The sequence below is a fragment of the Astyanax mexicanus genome, chromosome 13 (assembly GCF_023375975.1).
Source record: "Astyanax mexicanus isolate ESR-SI-001 chromosome 13, AstMex3_surface, whole genome shotgun sequence".
Taxonomy (NCBI): domain Eukaryota; kingdom Metazoa; phylum Chordata; class Actinopteri; order Characiformes; family Acestrorhamphidae; genus Astyanax; species Astyanax mexicanus.
In genome coordinates this window covers 28,607,581-28,625,949 of record NC_064420.1, presented here as the reverse complement: position 1 = coordinate 28,625,949, position 18,369 = coordinate 28,607,581, and the positions used below count along the sequence as shown (strand labels likewise).

Below are 18,369 nucleotides of genomic sequence, written 5' to 3'. Positions count from 1 at the left end.
TGAAGTCATGTAGTCATTTTGTAGTTGTTTATGCCCATATTTGGGGTTCTGTGTCTAAGCGATTCAAGTGAATGGGGAATTTGAATGAGCTTTTCAAGAACTGGCCTCATATTCTGTCATATTCTGTGGTAAATAAATATGTTGAGAACCCTGTACGTTTTACTCCCTGTACGTTTTACCCTGTACGTTTTCTCTGTGTAAATATCACTGGATCCTCTGAATTTCAAGATCGTTTAAAGGTAGTAATTAGAAAAATGATAGCTTTAAGCTAATGCTTAACTGACGTCACAGCTCAGCGGCTGGAAATGACCCCGGACTCGATTCTGCATAACAACAGCGAACTCCGGTCAGATCGAGTTTTGGATTATTATGCTTCTACACAGAGGATCTGTAAAGCATTTAAACAGGTGAAAACTCGTTCAGTAATGTTGAGCAGTGTAATGTTGAGCAGTGTAGTCTGTTAGAGCTTTAAAAGGCAGATAATAAGAGAAAGTGGTTCTCACTTCAGGAGCAGCGCTTCCCTGCGGGTTTAGTATTTAATTACGGTCATTAGTTTATACTAATTTCAACACCTGACCCAAATAATCAACTAACAACTAACTAATCAACTAACTACCTGCCCTCACTGAGGCGACAACGAACCAGAAACACCTATTTATTTCACTGCATAATAAAGAGGGTAAATGTTAAAACGTGTTACAGCTGGTTCTGGAGTATCACTGACCTGTTTTAGTGATTTTATGCTGTGACACTCTCAGCTCTCCTCAGTAAGGGCAGTTAGTTCATTAGTTGGCTCAGCTATGTGTAACATGCTGTAAACTTACGGTCGGAGTTTGCTGGTGTTGCACCTAAAAGAGTCCCCTGCTGATCTCTGCAGCGGCGCTGGGAGGTCAGTTCATTCCGCTGTAGCATTAGCTTAAAGTTAGCATTTTTCTCATTACGGCTCTTAAACAATCTGGTAATTTAGAGGATCCAGTGATGTTGAGGAGGTAAATGTACACAGAATAAAACGTACAGGGTTCTGAACAGATTTATTTACCACAGAATGTGACAGAGGCGGGTTTTCAAAAAAAAAACATTTATTTTCCTCATAGGGAAAAAACGCTTAGACACGGAAGATATACGAGGACTACAGAGTGACGCACGACTTCAGTGGTCTATTCCCAACTGGTTTACTGTTTTTAAACACTGTGTCCACTAACTGTCAACTCTATTAGACACTCCTACGTAGCTTATCCACAGTGTAGATGTAAAGTCAGAGACCGAAGCTCTGAATCTGTTGCTGCACGGTGTGTGTTGATCTTCTAATCCTTCATCAGTTTTATGTTTTTTTTTTCTGTGGCACAGAGAGGTTTAAAAACTCCAGCAGCACTGCTGTCAAATTTACCTAAATATGCTAACTAAATATGCAAAGAAATAGAATGACTACAGTCTGTAATTATACAACTACAAAGTGCTCCTATGTGATCTGTGCAGTTGATAAAAGTGAACAAACTATAAGATGGTCCTAATAGTGTGACACGACTTTGAATTTATATAGTCTGCACACCTGAAATAGACACATTTCATTAGAATTCAATGCACACTATAATGTTTTTTTTATTTAAGCTATCCACGTACTGAAGAATGATCTAAATAAACAAACAAACAGACTTCATATAAAGACTGCATTGGCTCAGCATACATAAACAAATAAGTAAAGACTTTATAGTTTCTCCCTTTTTAGCACATCACTGATGCAAGCTGAATTTTAAAGCTCCAGCATCCCACTCAGAAAGGTGGCTGATTGGCTGTGCCTCAGGGAGCGATTGGAATGGTAAGTTATAGGCTTTGCTGATTCATGGGGAGGAAAAGGAGGCCAGCTAATAAATGTCTCATTGCCAAAGAGCTATGTCTATTACAAAGATGGCTTCATTGATTTTCAAAGGCATAAATCATTTTTAAACAAACCTGAGCCTCGCAGACATTAGAAAAATAAGCACAGATGTGGTCATAAAAACTCAAGCCTGCCAAATATATCGAGACATTGAATTCAGAACAAACTGATTCTCAGGAAAATATGTGAATTAGTATCACTCTTAAAAAGGTACACTAAAATGTTCCACAAGCAGTGGAAATAATGAGCCAGCAAACTTTCTGAGTGAGATGATTATAGTGTGCTATTTAGGACTAATGCCAGCCTGCCCCACTGTAGTGGAACTGGAGAAATCAGGACTGTAAAATGCTTGGGAGCAATGAACAGAGATGTGATATTTCTTATTGAAACTGAAACAGCTTCAGTACTAACTGCTCCTAATTTCAAACTAACTTTTTTAGATTTCTACTTTAAAACACTGTGCTTGACATAAGGCCAATCCAATTTCACTCCTTTCCTATACTAATTAGCCCCATTTCTCCTTTTTGCATGTTCACCCCTAGGGGTGTGCTGCTCAGTTTCTCATTGAGATAGAGGGATAAGGTGAGGTGTTTGGGCTACACTTTATGCAAACAAATGTAGCATTTTTTATTGTGTATTATCTTAAGTTTAAAATACAGCTCTGGAAAACAATAAGAGATTACTTAAAAATAATGAGTTTCTTTTATTTTTTCAAGTCATCAAACCAAGCTGAACTGCTTGAATTTTGCACCAGGAGTGGCATAAAGTTATCCAAAAGCAGTGTGTAAGACTAGTGGAGGAGAAAATGCCAAGATGCATGAAAACAGTGATTAAAAAAACAGGGTTTTTTCACTAAATATTGATTTCTGAAATAAACTCTTTTTTTATTGACTTCCAAAGTTTTTTCTCTCTCCTGTAAAGTTGCTGTTTTGGAGATAATTGTTTTTCATTGGACATTCAATTAAACAGAACTTATAATATTCTTTCTAATGAAATTTGCAAAGTTAGTGTTCTGAAAGCATTTATGGCAACCTTGATAATATGGCCTACATTTAAATGATGATGGCTAACTGGAGATGCTAAATGTGTTTCCGAGATAAATTAATCACTGTTTTTTTAATAGCAGACTGATGTCTTTGTGCTGGTTAGAGTGGATAAGTCCAGGGGTTTGATATTATATGTGGATTATAGCTATAGTTTACTCGAGTCCTCAGTTATTAAGCTGTTGGCCCTGTGTTAGCTAGATTAACAGACTGCTGGTTTTAATGGAGATGGCTAACAGCTAACTAGTGATGCTTACTATTTTTCAGAGCTGAACTAATCCCTCTTCTTTGATAAAAGAAAGATGTTACTAGTGCTGGTTAGATGGAGTATGTTCTGCTGTTTGATATGATGTGTATTGTATCTTGTATGTTACTCTGGTCTTCAGTTATTAATGTCTAAACATTAGCATGTCAAAACATTAGCATGTATCAGGTTCTAAGTGATACTAAAAAATAAAAAAATAATAGCACTGATATTGAAATATTTTTTATCGCAATAAATATTGATTCTTAAATTATTAATGCTAGCTAAGTTAACAGATGACCAGACTCATCTGAGTTGACTAGTGGCTAACTGGAAATGCTAACAGTTTTTCCAAGCTGAATTAATTGCTGATTTTTGATAACAGAGTGGAGTAAGTCCTGTTTTTTGATTTATGTGTATATATGTGTGCCTGTATTTTACCAGCTTAATGTGGTGGAGTGATTTCAAAATATCTCTATTCAAATATTTATTAATGCAATAAATACTGATATCAAATTACTGTCCAGACATATGTTGATCTGCTTAAAAAGGTTTCTGGTGAAATAATAATAACATTTATCATGATACAATTGTTTTTTATACTGCCCACATCTACCTCACAGGATCAAATTAATCTAGTTCTCCTTAATCCAGTCCATCTAATCTTGCAAACATTACCGGACACAGCACAAGTCAAAAAGCAAATCACAAAAAGCAAAGCCCTGGAGAAAGCTAAAATAATAAAGCAGCCACAGGCTTTAGTGCTGAATCGTAAGCTTTCAGAGCTGAATTAATCAGGAGGAATGCATCAGTGACTAGCTGGTGAGGAAGCATTTAGACCTTGTGATATACGGCCAGTTTAATAGACAATATCCAAAGAGGCTTAACGTAAGACTGGGTCTTAAACCTCAGAGAAGCAGAAAAGCAACAAAGATAAAGGAAAAATCCTTGCCTAAGCAGAGGAAACGCTGAACAAGGACCCAGATCACAGAGTAAAACCACTGCCTTATTAGTGTGGACATACAGTCACTTGAGTGTGGATATATCTGCCTATCAATTAGTCAAAAACCGTGGAGTTAGAGAGATGGCAAGGTTGGTAAATTATAGTGTTTGGAAATTACTATGTTGGACTGATTATTACACACCCTCACACTAGACTGCATGGAGTTCAGCTGAAGTACAAAGAAGCCTTTCCAGCCTATTTAGTCAAACCTAGCCTATTAAGTTTACAGCTGAAGCAGAATTGTGCACTGAAGCATTTCTTAAAGAGCTCTTCTGCACACTGCTTTGAGGAAACTGCAGAGAAAAGGCTGGGCTGTAAGCAAACACACCAACATGGTCATGGTTGGCCAAGTCATTTGATCCAAGTGTTAAAATATCCCAAAAATAAAACATGCCAATTTTACTAACCCACTCTTTCTATCAGGAATGGGCAATATAGCATAAACATACTATCAAACAAGGAACACAATGAATACTATACAAAGCTGGTATATGTTAATTAAATCAGCATACTATACAGGTTAATTATCCTGTTCTAGCCTATGAAACATGTAATCAGTGCTCCTGAAACTCTGACCAGTTCAACAATTTACAACATTATACTACAAAGAGGCTACGTTCACATTACCAAGATGAAGTGACTCAATTTAGATTGTTTTCCTCAATGTGGCTAAGTCTGATTTTTTCATGGCTGTGTTAATAGCTAAATCCGATTTTTTCAAATTAGATTTGAGTCACTTTCATTTGTGGTCCGAAATCAGATACGTATCTGATCCATGGACATGCAACAACAATGTGAACACTATGCCACTATGATCGGGAGGTCGCAGGTTCAAACCCCAGCTCATGCAGCTTTGCCATCAAGCTGCCGACGCTCAGAGGGAGCAAAATTGGCCCTGCTCCCACCGGGTGGGAAGATGGCGCTCTCTCCCCACATCACTCCTACGGTGATGTCTGCAACACAGTGCGTCTGTGAGCTGATGTATCTGAACCGAGACACTGTGCTTTCCTCAGAGCGTGCTGGCTGCTCGGCAATGCTGCATCAGCAGCAGCTCGAAAAAAAGCGGTGGCTGGCTTCACATGTATCGGAGGAGGCATGAGTTAGTCTTCACTCTCCTGGTGTGTTGGGGCATTACTAGTGATAGGTGGAGTCCTAGTGAACGGGTTGGGTAATTGGCCGTGTAAATTGGGGAGAAAATGGGGAAAAAAAAGAAAAAGAAAAAAAAAAGAATGTAAACGGTCAAATCAGATTTCATGTGTTTTTTTTTTGCTTTTACTTAAGTGCTATGTGCTTCTTTTTTCTTACCCACACATCTCTTGGAGCAGCTGTGCAGCTATAGCTGCAAAAACAGCAAAAGCAAACCGCCTGTCCTTTTTCACTTCCTCGACCTGAGCATGTACGTTTTTTGTTGTTGGTGAAGAAGGCAACGTTTATACACGTATTAATGTGAGCATGTGAGGCGATTTAGGGATTTGTTCACACTACACACAGATACAGCTCACTTACATTTGTGAAAAATTGGATTTGAGCAATGTGGCCTGTAATGTGAGTGTAGCCTTAGTTACATCCCTGTCACCTGATTGACTAAGAAATATTCTAGAAGTGCCAATATTACACAATACTGACACTCCATACATAGATATAACCAGCTCTGCTTTACAGTACCTCCACTTCTGACAAAACATGAAATGCAGACATGGGGCTCAGTTACAAAGCATTCATCAAACATGCAAAAAGCAAATCTTATCCTGAACAAAGTGAGACAGACTGACATAAAGCTGAATGCTATGAATAATAAACGCTAAATAATCAAGTAAAAGATGGAGAAAAAGATGCAGCAAGCACCAGACAAAGCAAAAAGAAACAAAAGAGTTATTTATAATACTGTGTAAAAACTGCTGGGTTGTTAACTGTAATTCTACAGTGCTGGGCAGATTCTGTGAAGCCCAGCAGCTGCTTTATTGTTTGTGGCACAGAAATAACCCAGGCAATGGGTTAATTATCAGCACCTGAAAAAGATTGAATAATTAACAGCACGTGAGGAGGCTGATAAGAACAAAATCGGTAAACAGATCTTTAGGCAGCAGTGCACTAAACTTCTGTCTAAACTCTTAAATTGATTTCATCCATACTTGTGAACAATCTCTAAAAGCTTACAGATAAGGATGGAGCAGAGTGGTACCAGCGGAAAGTTTGGGGGCAGTGCAGCCAATACAAAAAAGTGCCTTGCAAGGGATTGTGAGCCCAGTTTCCCTTACGAAAATCGTAGCCATTCTAGTGACAAGAAAATAAGAAACCTCTGGCAGAATTTTTTTTTTTTTATTTGGAAGAGTTTACATTTAGAAAAGTTTACAATGCTATCTTTTTGTAATAAAGTAAATTTTTACAACCTCTTGTTGTAGTGGAAAGCAAAGAAGGCATGCAAGTATATGGGAAGTGTTGGTTACAAGAGTTTCATTTTTGTACATAAAATAAGTATAAATGTGATTTAAGAATATTATAAGCAGTTAACACTGATTTACTAAAAATTAAAGTAGATTTTACAATTTTACACTATATTGCAAATTATATTTTATTGTTTGTCTCTTAATCTCCTAACTCTGTGTCATGATAAGGCCGAATAGAGAAATCTGTTGGTTAAAGGAAGGCGCTAATTATCCATGAAGAAATGGTAAATCGCCAACACTGCCAAACCACCAAAGGCTCAACAAAGGCTCCATCTTGACTAACCTTTTTCTGTGGGAAACCCTGCATATATTTATCAGTAAAGATCTGATTTTACTTGAAAATGCACATTATTAAGCAGTATCCTGTTAGAGTAATTCATTGGCAAAAAAAATGCGATGTTTGATAATGTTGGATACCACAACATCGAAATGAAATGAGAAGTAACTATGTACCATACCTCAGCATATAACCCAGCGTGTACTTCAGTGCTGGATCAATAAAAAATGCCCCTATTTAATATTTTTTTATACCAACAACCCTAAAAACACCTGGGAAGGAAAGGGCCGGCAAATAAAATGTTAGAACAATGAGGGTGGCGACACAGGTAGACACATGGGGCCAAAAAAAGGCTACTGTGAAGACTGGTTAAACAGGGACAAGAGCAGGAAAATGGCTGCAATTAACTGGTTAAACCAATGCAAATTTGGTTTAACAATATGGTCTATTTCACAATTAATTTAAGTGTATCAGATGATTTAAAAAAAAAAATAATAATTGTTTGTATTAAAGCAGATTTTTGTATAGAGGCTTCTTTTGCATATAGTCCTATTATCAGCAATTCTTGGTCCTCTGTCTAAATCACCTGGTATGGCTGCCAATCCAAGTTAAGGATGTTTTTGGGCTAATTGATTGTTAGGACACCTTTGCTCTACTGTGATGCACAGCTGAAAAAAAACACACTAATAAGTGAGCATTAAAGGGAGCACAACAGTCTAGGTTAGTTTAGTATCTGAAGCATCAGCATTTGTCCAGGCTCCAAATGGCCAGAAAGAAACAACTTTCTTTAGAGACCCGTCAGTCCATTGGTGTGTTAAGGAAGGAAGGCTACTCAATGCGTGATATTGCCAAGAAACTGAAAATATCTTCCCATGCTGTTAACTACTCCCTTCGAAAAGTGACACAAACTGGCTCTAACAAGGACAGAAAAAAGGAGTGGGAGGCCCCGAAGCACAACTGTGCAAGAAGATAAATGTCTTAGAGTGCGCAGTTTAAGAGAAAGACGCCTCACAGGCTGTCAACTGACAGCTGCACTAAATGGAACCTGTCAAACACCAGTGTCAGCAGTCAACAGTCAAGAGGCGACTTTGGGATGCTGGACTTCATGGCATGGTAGATTCATTTATCAGTACCAAACAAACAAAAAAAAAATACAGACTTTTTCAGGAGTGGTCAAGATGCAAGGCCACTCACATTGTCGCAGTACATCATCTCAGTCTCCACCATTCATAATCATTACCACCCAAAGTGCTGTCTACTGGGGGAGGTAATGCCTTCTATAGTTTGTTTTGGTACACGCATTAAGTTCAGATACACCCACTATCAGACCTTAATGCACAGAGATAAATTGATCCATATGAAACCAAATTTTATGTAACGTTTTTAATCTGCACATGGCTAAACAGATAGCAGCAATTTTTCAAAAACCTTAGAGAACCACTCACATTTCAGAGCAGAACATAGGCAGAAAGTAGTGCTCTATTTCTGTCAAAGTCTAATATGTAGAATCCAAGTCTGGCTCAATGCCGTAACACATGCACGCACCAGATGCTGAATATTCAGTCTTTATTCAAGGGCAGTCAGTCACTGCAGACAAAACATTTTCGTAAAAAAAAAAAAAAAGTCCTCAGTCACTTTCCAGCAACCTTGGACAAACACCAAACCATTCAGAATCTCAATAATATTTGGAAACAGATGGAAAAGCTTATAGTTAAAATCTTATATAACATAATATATATAATTATTTGTAATTTTCAAACAGAGATTCTTGAAAAACACAAAAAAAATACTGTAGTTATTTAAATACAAAGATACATTCAATTAAAACCAGATTCATTACACTCTGTAATCGAATGTGATGCTGGTCAGTTATTAAATCCATAATACACTGAGAGATTCATACTATTAATCGCAATAATAAATGTATCATACAATAGAATATATTACAATATTCCTTAAATATCTTCAAAATCTTTCAACCTTAAACTGATAGGATTAATTTTGTTAAAAAGAATTTAGCAGACAACACCAGAAGCCAGGGGATACATAATCAGGGGAGGCTAATTTTACCTAAACAAAAAAAAAAAAAACACTGGCATTATTAATGTAGTCATTCACTATCAAATAAACACACAACCTGCTACCAGATTAAATTTTTTTCTACATTTTTTGAAACTAAAATGAATTTGGGCACCCCGCTGTGCATTAATTACTGTTATTTTCATTTTAACTGCACATGCTCAGTAATAACAATGAGACACTCTTCAAATTCTTACACTTCTGTGTGTTTTTTCTTCCCCGATATTGCACTCAATAATGCACAGTGTTCTATTTTTCATTTGCTCTTTTCAGTTTGGATGATCTTAATAAACCTTTGACATAAACTTTGACAACTTGCACACTGCTGAAAATGTCACGGGTCTAGTGGTGCCATAAATTATTCCCAACAGACTTTTAATTATGTCATCTGCTCTCTGACTTATCTGATGCGCTCCAGTAAGCTCAATAAGCAGATAATTCTGTTATACAAGGCTGGGAAGAGCAAATCGCTCCGGTTCTAAAACCTGATTGGCTGTGCCATGTTTAAAGCCATCAGAATGTATGTATGTATATATACACGCATATACAAAACTAAACGCATGAATTCATTTCTTTCATAAGCAGGGGTGTAACAATATATATATGTTAATGTGTACCAATCTGTCACGGTGCAGGGTTCAAACTTTAGAGCGTGTAGATGCATGGAGAACATGGTACGCAAAATTACACGACTACATGATAGTAATAAACATGAGACTAAAAAATCATGGTGGTGTCAGCATTTGTATGTGTGTGCTGGGGGTGGTGGATACACTGAATATTTTATTAAATGTTTATAATTTACCATTAAATTAGAAAACGAAAGGATGCAGTTCTATAGCTTGAGGGGCTATATTGAAGACATAAAAAAATACTGCAATTTATGTCATTGTTAAAATTAATTAAAAAGAAACCTAAGTTGGTCCTATGCATTTTTCCTGTGTTATCGAACTTGAACTAAACTTTTAACACTGCAGTTCCTTAATGTGACTATTGCACAGCATCAGCAGACTATGCATGTTTTATTATTAAGCATTTTTGTATGTTTTACTATAAATTGGTGATACCTGATGACTTCAGATACTTACATATAAAAAATAACATTAAAGTTTTAGCAGTTTACATATAAAGATTGGTGTCACAGAGTTGATTATTTAGTGGTGTGTTTAACCTTGCCCTCTAGATAGCAGTGTTATAGTATCACAATGAGCCATATTTTGTTTGTTGTGATGCTTATTACTTTCTTACATCCCGCGAACAGTCTATTTTCACACCTTTCATCTTGTGTTGTTTAAATATCAGTGGTGTTTTAGAATATATCTATGCCGAAGGGTGTGGTGGTCTGAAAATGAGGTGTGTAAAGGAAAATTTCTGGTGTGTTGCTACTTTGACAATGGAAAATACATGTGCGCCACTGACTGGAAAAAGCCTAGACAACAGTCAACACTGTTGCTATCTTGGCAACGCAGGTGCACTGCACATACACCCTCGCACGTTACACACACACATGCAGGACATGCAGCAGAGCACAAATTCATCTTTTACATCAAAAGTACACAGAATACAAAATAAAATAGCATTGCACCGTTCAAATATCTGCCAAAGTCAGAGTGCACCTGGCGCTTAAAGGGAATTGTGTTACACCCAAACACACCTGTCATTACTTAAAAAATAACAAAGCAACACACTGACACTTCCTAAATCAAGCTGCATGGTTGACAGCTCTCCTATAGAACACTTATATAGGGCCCATTGTTTTTTTTATACTTTGACAGTTTCCTAAATTTTTTATATAAATTTAAAAAATCGCAATATTTAACCTTGCAATATATTGAATCATAACCCATGTAACGTAATAAATATTGTATGTACCAAGCCCTTGTCAATACACAGCCCTACTTAAAATGACGCAAGAGTTACATTCTCGTGCCAGTAAATTTTGCACTGTTTAGGATGAGACAGAAATTTGCATTTGGAAGCTGTCGAGCCTATACTTATTTTTTGGTCAATACTGAATTATTAGAAGCAAAGCCGATATACTGGAACATTGAGAAAACACTGGAGTGTGTTGAGATTTTGCTTCCTTAAACACAGAGTTTAAACAGGCAGGGTTGCTGCACAGCTGGTATGACATGCAAATTCCAATTAATACAGACTGCTAGTGTTGCCATGCTTAGACCGCATGTTAGGGACATACTGTTTTCTGCAGGAAGAACAACTCATGAAATTAAAGCTAACTGTTGAGTCATGTCTAAAACTGAGATATTTATGCCAAACATACTAAACATACTAACCAGGAAACCACATATAATTATAAGATTGTATGTAAGGGTCAATGGATAATTTCTTGTATTTTTTTTGTTGCTAGTATTGACCAATGGAGGAGGTAAGGGTAAACGAAGTGCTGCCTGGTTAAGTTAAATCCGTATTTTAGTGACGTTTTTCAATAAATTAAAAATGTGAATTATTCATTTTTGTATAGTAAAAATATAAAGCTATCTGAACATGTCATAGAATATCCTTGTCCATTCATTATTATGATCAATAAATAATCATATTAATATCACTTAATTTTCTCATAGTCTCCATATTCAGATGAGGTAAAACTTAAGCTGTCCACCTTGCCATGATAAAAATCGATGTAATAAAACTATATAACAATTCATATCTATGTAACAGAGAATTTGTCATCATGACCCATTAAAAACTTTGCAAGGCTAAGTCAACCACATTTTCATCAAATGCCAGTTTCACAAAAAATTGTCCACCCTGTCATGCAGCTTAAGCAGTGAAAATAAAAAGTAATTATTTCTGCATAGCCTTAAGTCTTATAATTGTGATAAATAGTGAAAATAGTCACTATATAATAACCAAGGAGGAGTTTGGTTGCTTTTCTCCTGCCTAAGGTTCTTGACATGCCAACAGATTTATTTTATACGGGCAAACCTGTACTATTTATATTTATCGAATATGATGGCATAAACTGGGAGCAGAGGTTCGTCACTCTGTTATGATGCTAGCAGTGTCCATGCCCATTTATTCTGCTGAGTCCATTTTTTGTCCCAATTATACTCAATGTCCCAAAGTCAAATCTAAATCCCATTCAGCAGTTAGGACTCTCCCTATCACATGGTGCCAACTAGCATGACCTTTAGAGTTACAGAAATTGTGCCACCACATATTTTCAAATTAAGGCCAGTGCAATGTAATTGGACAGCTGATCGCACTAGGAGAACACTAACTGCCAGTTCTGCCAAATCTACCAACAGTCTACCAACCCAGACAGAGCAGAGCCAACTGTGCCCTCTGGCACTCACAGCCACAGACAAATAACTGCAGCATCATCAAATCCAATGACCACCTGTTGATTGGGACACATGAGCATCAACCACCTAATTTTTATATTTAAATACTCAGGAAAAAATTAAGAGAGCACTTCAGTTTCTGAATAAGTTTCTCTGATTTTACTATTTGTAAGTATATGTTTGAGTGAAATGAACATTGTTGTTTTGTTCTATAAACTAATAAATATATTGTCATTTAGAGCATGTATTTACAGAAAATGAGAAATAACCTGAAATAACAAAAAAGATGGACAACTTTTAGACCTCACATAATGTAAAGAAAACAAGTTCATATTTATAAAGTTTTCAGAAAGCATTATTTGGTGGAAAAACCCAGATTTTTAATCAAAGTTTTTATGCATCTTGGAAAGTTCTCCTCCACCAGTTTTACACACTGCTCTTGGATAACTTTATACCACTCCTGGTACAAACATTCAAGCAGTTCAGGGTGCTCTTTAATCAGATTCATGGCCTCATTTGCGGCACCCTTAATTTTGGTCTACCATCACTATTCTCTCTAAAACTACATTTGATTGGTCACATGTGTCCCAGATCAGGTTCATTTTGCTACCGTATGTAAATGACCTCTTTTCTGAATGGTCGCCCTGCCCGGTATCACATTCAAGAAGCCAGAGGCTTAAACACTACTTTAACTTTAACATGAATGAACAGGGCTAAACTGCTGTGAGCTGAACAGTCTGATTTACATTGATGTGCCTTAACTCATGGGATAGCAGTATGTATTTTATAGCAGTATGGCTTTTATTAGGGACACTATGGGACACTTAAGTGTCAGTGTGTGAAAACGTTTAAAGGTTTATGTGCCCGTTTCATATAATTATTTCAAAAATGTTTCAAAAATAAAACAATCAAACTCTGGTAAGTAAAAGCATATTCTAATATTGTATTTTGTTGCCATTTTTAACAGGTAGCAACATTAAAGCATGGCCTCTTGCTTCATTAAAAGATTTTATCAAGGTACACTCAAGCTCTAATGCCTTTTTTTTTTTTTTCTTTTTTGCCTGCTACATCAATGCAGAGACAGCGCTGGACAACGACTGAAGAAATGGGTCAAAATGATACATGGGACAGGGCAAACTGAGGTAATGGAGAGAAAATATTAATAACACATAAAGTCCGGGCATTTCCTGGTGGTGTATTCCTCCCCTGGAGTTTGATGGATGCTGGGTCTGTTTATAAGCTCATCCCCAGCCTGGCCGCAGGAAACGGACACCGGGATTCAATCTCCTACACCCATCCGTCACCGTGTGTCCGAGCTGCTGTTCGGATGGCCAGCCATCAAAAGGAAAGCAAAAAGTTCACCCTGCCATCAGAGCTCCCTCCCGGTGCGTCTCGTAAAAGAGACGGATGAGCGCAGTAACTCACTGGCTCCAGCTTCTCCGTCAAGGCCCTCCACAATCACATCAAGCCCATCACAAACACTTTCCTGAGCCCAGCAGTGGCAATCAACAGCAGAGCCTGGCGAATCATAGCAGGAGCTCTCCAATCCAGGATCAGAGTCAGGATCAATGAAACGAATCTCACTAGCAAAACACAACTGATGTACACAGGGGTGTTCAATACTGAGGTATTTCACACATATATACCACACATGTAACAGTAATACTGTAGTACATATAACCTATATATACACATACAGTACCAATCAAAAGCATCTTTTTCATTTGTTTTCTTCCTTTCTTTCTTTCTTTCTTTCTTTCTTTCTTTCTGTTTTCATTGTACATTTAATATTGAAGACAATATTAAAGCTACACAGGAAGACATAAATAATAATTTCATAAACAAAACATGTTAAACAAACCAGAATATGTTTTATACTTTAGATTATTCTAAGTACCACATTTAGCTTTGAGAACAGATCTGCACACTCTTGGTATTTTAATTTTTTCATGAGGGAGAGTCATCTGGAATAGTTTTCTCAGTGTCCTAAAGGAGTTTCTGGAGGTGCTGAACAATAGTTGCTGTTTTTTCTTCACACTGTGCTTCAGCTCATCTCAAGACATCCATCAGGTCAGAGGATTGTGGAGAGCAAATTTTTTGTTGTTTACTAAGGAATTCTAATGTTACACTGTTTAGACTTTATATACTTGCAATTACTATGAAGTAAATATTTAAATTTCATGAAAGCTGCATTTATCTGCAGGCCTCCTGCACTGAATAACGATGAGGTTTTTATTAGTTACTTGTCTGTTCACATGGACAAATGTATCCAGATGTCACCGGTCACAATCATTACCACATACTGTGTTGCCAAATATGGGAAGTAATGCCTTCTAAGGGCGTGCCATATCGTATCGTACACGATAATATTGTCCAATTTTTTTAAATATCGTGAACGATATTATACCCTAAAATAACGTGCCATATCACCCACCCCATTTCCCATTATATATCTACTAAAGACAGATTATATCTGTCCACTATCATTTATTTGGGGTGCCTTATTATTAGTATCATGGCATCATTGACTGATAAAATTATTGTATTTTTTAATATCTCACTTAGTGCAGTATTATACTGTATGTAATAATAATTTTTATTTTTTATTTTCTTGCAGTGTATAGTGTGTTTTTGAAATAGTTTTTTTTTTTTTTTTACGTTTTTTGTCATATCGCAAGAGTATCGTTATCACGAAAATACCATGAAATATCGTGATATTATTTTAGGGCCATATTGCCCACCCCTATTGCCTTCTAAGGCTGTGTATTGGCAAAAACACAGGGGTACTATTCAACACATAGCAAGTCATAGCAAATATTATAAAGCAGGGCCATATATTACGATTGTTTTAAAAAATAGGAAAAAATCTCCAAGTATAAATACAGAATAATTTATAGATTTTGAGCAAAACAGAATTTCAGAATATTTCAATATTTTCTTACACCCCCCCAATGCCTACTATGACATATTCCCAGTACACCAGTGAAACTGTGAATTGTTAAATGCTCACACAACTTCACAAATAACATATCGTATCCCCCCCCAACTATTAGGCCTTGCTCAAACTCCAATATTTTATACCTCCTTACCATAGTCGGATCATAAACATGTTAAACCTCACTCACAAGATAAGAACTCACAACGCTTGTAGGAGTTCTTAATCAGACCCCTGTACCATGGTAACTTCATAATCAAGTTGCATACTGGTTTCACATGACGTTTGGCACAGTAGTAAACATAAATGGTGTGAAAAAAAGACATTTTTAGAAAAATACATAAATATTAGTTATATTTTTATGTTTTACTTAACTTAACACTACCTGGATAGCTGCAAACTTGTTGTGATAGTACTGTGTAGGAAAATATGCTTATTTAACATGAAAAAAAGCTTGAAACGAAAAGAAAATAGGTCGCCTTGTTTACTAATAACCTTGCTTTTGATCTCGATTTTTAAGGCATTTTATTAAGCTTCGAATGCAGAGACAGAAAGCTGAAAGTTCTTATTTTAATTTCATGCTTATAACGTACCATAAAAAAGCATTTACCCCTTTTCTTTATCATTACATTACATTACATTTGGCAGACGCTTTTGTCCAAAGTGACTTACAATATTGAAGTGCAAATAATAGAAGAGGTTAAGTACAAAAATAATAGAAGTTAAAAATAAAACATCTATAGATAGGGCCTTAAGGAGGTCAGAGGGAAATAATGTGATAGAGGAGTAGAGAAGAGGAAGAAGGAGATGAGGTTAGAATTAGTTAGTTTGTTAGAGGTGTTAGGAGAGTAAGTGCTCTTTGAAGAGCTCTGTCTTCAGGAGTTTCTTAAAGATAGCGAGAGATTCTCCTGATCTGGTAGTGGAAGGTAGTTTGTTCCACCATTGGGGAACTCTGTATGAGAACAGTCTGGATTGCTTTGTGTGAGTGTTTGGCAAAGCGAGGCGACGTTCATTGGAGGAGCGCAGCGGCCGGGAGGTAGCGTAAGCCTTCAGGAGCGAGTGCAGGTAGGAAGGAGCCTGTACTGTCATCACCTTGTAGGCGATTGTAAGCTCTTTGAATTTGATGCGAGCAGCAACCGGTAGCCAGTGGAGCTCAATGAGCAGCGGAGTGACATGTGCCCGTTTTGGTTGGTTGAAGACCAAACGTGCTGCTGCATTCTGAATCATCTGTAGTGGTTTTACTACACAGGCCGGGAGGCCAGTTAGTACGGCATTGCAGTAGTCAAGGCGTGAGATTACCACAGCTTGTACCAGGAGTTGGGTGGCCTGTTGCGTCAGAAACGGTCGAATTTTTCCGATGTTGTAAAGCGCAAAGCGGCAGGATCGAGCAACTGAGGCCACATGGTGCGTGAAGAGAAGCTGGTCATCAACCATGACACCCAGGTTCCTAGCAACCTTTGTCGGTGAGAGAGAGAGAGAGAGTCGATGGTTATGGCAAAGTTGTGTTGAATAGAAGGTTTTGCTGGTATGACCAGAAGTTCAGTCTTTGAGAGGTTTAGTTGGAGGTGATGTTCCTTCATCCATGCGGATATGTCTGAGAGACACTGTGATATTCGTGCAGAGATTGAGTGATCATCTGGTGAGAACGACAGGTATAGCTGAGTGTCGTCAGCAAAGCAGTGGTAGGAAAAACCATGTGAGCGGATAACCCAACCTAGAGAGGTGGTGTATATTGAGAAGAGAAGAGGTCCCAGTACCGAACCCTGGGGAACCCCAGTGGGTAACGAGTGGGCTGGGGACAGCCGTCCTTGCCATGACACCCTGAACGAGCGCCCAGTGAGGTGCGATCTGAACCATGACAGCGCATTGTCTGAGATCCCCATGTTCGAGAGTATAGTTAGGAGGAAGTCATAGCCGGATCATATCAATGCGTATTTGTATCAAAGCCTCAGCTAAGGGTATAATTCCACAGTACAAAAGGAACTGACTGGCTTTCCATGAATTATTTTTCATGAATGCCACTTTTTCCCCCACAGAGTGTTTAACAAAAGACATCAACACTGTTCATATCATTTACATAATTGGGGTCATTGTCCTGTTGGAAGACCCAGCCTACTGACACTGGACCCTACATCGTCGGCAGATGTTTTTAAGTTGTAAACTGCCCTAAATTCCTGGTATTAAATATATAATACCCTCAATATCAAATAAAATAAAAAAAAACTCACAAGCAATATGGAGACTGGCCTCTCTACTGAGGATGGTCCCAAAGGAGTTGGAGGACAAACACTGGTAAATACCAACATCCTCCTCTTTACTGAGCTGACTAATATGCAGGTTCCCTCCAGAGAATCTGTAGCGTGAGCCCGGCCATGGAGAAATGAAGGTGTCATTCATTTTCCACCTGTAAAAAAAAAGAACAGATGCCATTAGAGGGCAGAGAAAGGGTGGGTGATATAATAAATCACAGGTTTTGTCAGGATTCAGTATATCTGCAATCTTGGCCAGCTATCAACTGTTACGAGATTAGGCTATTTCTATAGACCACCAAAAAAATCTAACTAATAAAAAATTGACTTGCAAAGTAGCAAAAAGAAAGGTACATTTCAATGAGCTACTTATTCCATAGAAAAAACTGTGAAAGCAGGGAAATAAATTTGGTTAAGCTGGTTTATTAAGATTTTGATTTAGTTTTTTAATTGGATGGCCAGATTTGAGTATCAAAAACTTAAACCATCCACAACTATCTACCAGCAAAAGCTGCTAGAAAAGCTACTTGTCTGACTTGTGTGGGTCTGTTTTTTTTTTTTTTTTAATATAATATTTGTAAAGACCTGCAAACATTCCTAGACACATTTATAAGCAGATAGACACATTTTACATAAACGATGTCCCAGAACTTCTATTCACTTTATTCTGCAATAAACTGTCATATTCGGAATGCACTTACGCTACATTTAATTGATTAGCTGAGGCCTTTCAAAGAATTTATAGCAGGTTTTTCATTAGGAAGGTCCTTGGTGCTTTTAGCAGCATACTCTTTTGCTTGCATTATGGGGATGTTTCAGTAGCTTTTCATCCATGCAGGTACCTTTATTTATTTTTCTTTGCCTTAGCAGACAATTTCCTCGCTTGTGTAAAACATGCATATAGTCACATA

At 37.3% G+C, this 18,369-nt stretch overlaps 1 protein-coding gene across 1 annotated transcript in view; it reads right to left on the bottom strand.

Annotated features, from left to right (window-relative positions):
- The window catches only part of cntn3a.1 (contactin 3a, tandem duplicate 1), a 139,944-nt gene that overhangs the window by 58,464 nt on the left and 63,111 nt on the right, over window positions 1–18,369 (bottom strand). Inside the window, exon 4 of the mRNA XM_049462925.1 lies at window positions 17,438–17,613. Within this exon, the coding sequence (XP_049318882.1) occupies window positions 17,438–17,613 (176 nt within the window). The remainder of the gene's footprint in view (window positions 1–17,437; window positions 17,614–18,369) is intronic.